The following is a 4,455-nucleotide window of genomic DNA, read 5'->3' on the forward strand; positions in this document are numbered from 1 at the left end:
TCAAACATAAGGATTACGATTTTGGAGAGCTAAAGGGCGATTTTAACACCCAGAAGGCTGCAGCGGAGAGGATTTCATCATCTCTAACCCAGTTTATGTATGTTTTAATTCTTCCATTATGCTATTTGTAAACTCAATTATGAGTAGCTAAATCTCTTAAGGATTAGGTCGGAGATGAACCTATGTAACCCTAATTGATCATATGTTGCTGTGAAACTCTATTGTTTATTAATGAATTTCCAGTCTTTATTCAATTCAATTGTTCTTAATGCTTTTTATATCCTGATCAAATATAAACATGATTTTGTGAGATCGAATGACTACTGACCATAGCTTTCGACTTAGACCTAATTGAATTGTTCTGATAAACATGGTTAGTCTAGGAATAGATAATCGTTTGTTAGTGATATTAGGTTAACGTTCATAAAACCTTCAAGGATTATTAGACCACCTAAGGAATTAGGGGCTGTAGTTTAAGAAGAGGGTCCTAACTCAAGGGATTGATTAGGGCTAATTTGTTAACTATCGTGAAACTAGAAAATCATTAGTAATAATAGGTGCAGTAACCAATTAGGGGAAACATAGAGGATTCGAAGACCTGATCTCATCTCTCTCCATATTTTCTTAATCAAATCTTATTCTTTTAATTGATTTCTTAAAATCAAACCAAATCTACTGCCTAGTGGCAAAACAAAATAAACTTTTATATATCTTATTTTTATAACGCAATTGAATTATTGAAGTTAAAAACAGTCCTCGTGGGATCGATATTTTTTCTACTTCGATAGTATTTGGTGCACTTGCCAGAGATCTATCACCTAACCTAGATGATATTTAACACTTAAAATATTTTTCTCATTATTCAACGGTTATGAACAGTGAAATCAACGGTCATGAACAGTGATGTTAACGTTCATGAACAGTGATTTCAATGGTCATGAACAGTAAATTCAACGGTCATGAACAGTTTTTTTTAACGGCTATGAACAGTGGATTTAACGGTAATAATAACGGTCATTTTTATAAAATTCAATCTATAAATACCTCGCCTTCATTCATATTTTTTTACATCTTAAAATATTTACCCATACTTACAAAATGGCTAAAATCCTTTTCCTTTGCATCACTCTATTTGTGGTTATTGTGTTCTTCTTGTTTTTCACTCATATTGAAGAATTAGGAGAAGATTTTGTACTATTAGCTATAATTTTCGTTTTACCATTATTAGTCTTTGCTTGTATGATTACTTTTTATTTTCGTGGTGGCTTAGATTAAAATATTATATTATCATTATATTTTGTAATCGTTGCTATTAAATAAAATGGTATTTTTATTTTTGTTATAGTATATATATATGTGTGTATTGAATGATGATTATGCTTTTCTGTATTATAGATTGAATCATGTCGAACCTTGCAAAACTTGATTTTGAGGCTCTTAATATTTCTGGAAAAAATTATCTGGCTTGGGCCCTTGATGCCAAAATTCATTTAAATGCCGAAGGGCATGGAGATACTATTAAAGAAGGAAAAGTAACAACTGATCAACAAAAGGCTAAGGCCATGATATTCCTTCGTCACCACCTTCATCAGGATCTAAAAAATGAATACCTTACCATAGAAGATCCAAAAGTTCTTTGGGATAATTTAAAAGAAAGGTTTGACCATCAAAAAAACCGTCATCCTTCCTAATGCTCGTCACGAATGGATGCATTTGCGTTTACAGGACTTTAAGTCTGTAATCGAATATAACTCGGCTGTATTTAAAATCACTTCTCTATTGACATTGTGTGGAGAAAAAGTGACTGATGCGGAGATGTTAGAAAAAACATTCTCCACTTTTCATGCATCTAATGTGATCCTGCAGCAACAATACCGCGAAAAAGGTTTTAAAAGGTATTCTGACTTGATATCGTGCCCGCTTGTGGCAGAACAAAATAACGAGCTTTTAATGAAAAATCACGCGGCCCGTCCCACTGGTAGTGCTCCATCCCCAGAAGTGAATATAGCAACGCATGATCACCATGGACAAACTCATGGTCGTGGTCGTGGCCGTGGACATGGTCGTGGACGTGGACGTGGTCATAGTCGTGGACGGGGACGTGGTCATGGTTTTAATCGTAATCACAATGGAGATTACAAAAACACATTTTCTCACCAGAAGATGAAAAATGTTGGAAGGAATGAGATTGGTCAAAGCAGCAAAAGTAATGAGAGTATTTGCTATCGTTGTGGAGGTAAAGGTCATTGGAGTCGTACCTGTCGTACGCCAAAATATCTTGTTGATCTTTACCAACAATCACTTAAGAATAAAGATAAAAAGGCTGAAACTCAATTTGCATGTGAAAATGATGAAGATGATTATGGTAATATCGATATTACCCACTTAGACGCTGCTGATTTCTTTGCTGATCCTGATGAAAATATCCAGGAATAGAACCCCACCAATAAAATGTTTAAGAGTACCTTTTATTTTCCTATAATAAAAGGTACTCTTCAACATTTTATTGGTGGGGTTCTATTCCTGGATATTTTCATCTCTAGTTAGATGATCAATCTTTTCATCAGGATCAGCAAAGAAATCAGCAGCGTCTAAGTGGGTAATAACGTGTTATAAAACTAAATAAATAGATAGGATGATAGAGAGAAAAAGAGAGAATATAGAAATGTTGTTATTCTCTTCTTATCAATTGTGTTGTATTTGCCGTGCTATTTATAGAAGCTTAAGCCTACTGTTGTTTGAAGTTAATTCAAACATTACTGTACCGTAAGCTATAAGCCTATGGGCAGCTAGTGTAACAAATGGGCAATTTGCAGTTGCCTTTTGGTTTTTGACTGGCATATACAGTGGCTGGACCCATCAATTTGGACATCCATTATTTATAACACTCCCCCTTGGATGTCCATCGAGGATATGCCTCATTAAAACCTTACTAAAATAAAATCCAGTGAAAAAAAAATCTAGTGAAGGAAAAAGAGTACAATATCCTTTTGAGTGTGAATTGCCTCGTTAAAAACCTTATTAGGAAAACCCAGTTGGGATAAAACCATGGTGAAGGGAAAAAGAGTGCTGAATACATTTATTTCTCCCCCTCATGAAGACAAATATCTCTAAAACGGTGAAGACCAATTCTTGATACAAGTTTCTCAAATACATTTCTTGAGAGTGACTTTGTAAAAACATCTGCAAGGTTATCACACGAACGAAATTGTTGGATGTTGACATCACCATTCTTCTGAAGATCATGAGTGAAAAAGAATTTTGGAGAAATATGTTTTGTTCGGTCTCCTTTAATGTATCCTTCTTTCAACTGAGAAATGCATGTTGTATTATCTTCATAAATGATTGTTGCATCCATTCTTGCAGAAGATAAACCACAATTATTTTGTATATGTTGAATCAATGACCTTAACCAAACACATTCTCTACTTGTCACGTGGAGTGCTAAAAGTTCTGCATGATTTGATGATGTTGTTGTTATGGTCTGCTTTACAGATCTCCATGAAATGGCTGTTTCTCCACTGGTAAACAAATAACCTGTTTGTGATCTACCGTGATGGGGATCTGACAAATAACCTGCATCTGCATAACCAATTAATTCTAATTTGGATACTTTGGGGTAAAACAATCCCATATCCATTGTACCTCGAAGGTAACGAAGTACATGCTTAACCCCGTTCCAATGTCTTCGTGTGGGTGAAGAACTATATCTTGCTAATAGATTGATATAAAATGATATATCGGGACGTGTATTATTAGCAAGATACATCAATGCACCTATTGCACTGAGATATGGTACTTCAGGACCAAGTATTTCTTCACCTTCTTCTTGAGGTCTGAAAGGATCTTTCTTCACATCCAGGGATCTAACAACCATTGGAGTAGATAATGGATGAGATTTGTCCATGTAAAAACGCTTTAACACTCTTGTTGTGTAAGCTTCTTGATGCACAAGAATCCCGCCATTTAGGTACTCAATTTGTAATCCAAGGCAAAACTTTGTCTTTCCTAAGTCTTTCATCTCGAACTCTTTCTTTAAGCAATATATGGCTTTTGGAAGCTCTTCAGGAGTTCCGATAATGTTTATGTCATCAACATAGACAGCAATTATAGCAAATTCATTTCCAGATCTTTTCATAAAAATACATGGACAAATGGAGTCATTTTTATATCCTTCCTTCAGCAAATATTCACTGAGGCGATTGTACCACATACGTCCTGATTGTTTTAGCCCATAGAGAGACTTATATAATTTTATGGAGTAGTCTTCCCGAGAACCTGAACTATTTGCTTCAGGCAAATTAAATCCTTCAGGGAGTTTCATGTAAATTTCACTGTCAAGTGAGCCATACAAGTAGGCTGTAACAACATCCAACATGTGCAAATTGAGCCCTTCATGAGCTATAAGGCTAATTAAGTATCTAAAAGTAGTTGCATCAACTACAGGTGAGTATG

At 35.0% G+C, this 4,455-nt stretch overlaps 1 protein-coding gene across 1 annotated transcript; it reads left to right on the forward strand.

Annotated features, from left to right (window-relative positions):
* The first annotated feature begins 1,403 nt into the window (after positions 1–1,403).
* Positions 1,404–2,436, forward strand: LOC146903423 (uncharacterized). Its single transcript, XM_085737239.1, has 2 exons — positions 1,404–1,631; positions 1,726–2,436. Exons 1-2 carry the CDS (start codon positions 1,404–1,406, stop codon positions 2,434–2,436), a joined length of 939 nt encoding a protein of 312 aa, XP_085593365.1.
* The last annotated feature ends 2,019 nt before the right edge of the window (positions 2,437–4,455 follow it).

The sequence above is a fragment of the Medicago sativa genome, chromosome 8, assembly GCF_051527215.1.
Source record: "Medicago sativa cultivar Bolivia chromosome 8, Bolivia_mono, whole genome shotgun sequence".
Taxonomy (NCBI): Eukaryota; Viridiplantae; Streptophyta; class Magnoliopsida; order Fabales; family Fabaceae; genus Medicago; species Medicago sativa.

What these genes read in the sequence shown, in the direction of transcription:
- LOC146903423 (XM_085737239.1), top strand. Translation starts at nt 1,404, where the DNA reads ATGTCGAACCTTGCAAAACTTGATTTTGAGGCTCTTAATATTTCTGGA. An exon ending in TTACCATAGAAGATCCAAAA is followed by an intron (nt 1,632 to 1,725) that starts GTTCTTTGGGAT and finishes TTGCGTTTACAG; the next exon opens with GACTTTAAGTCTGTAATCGA.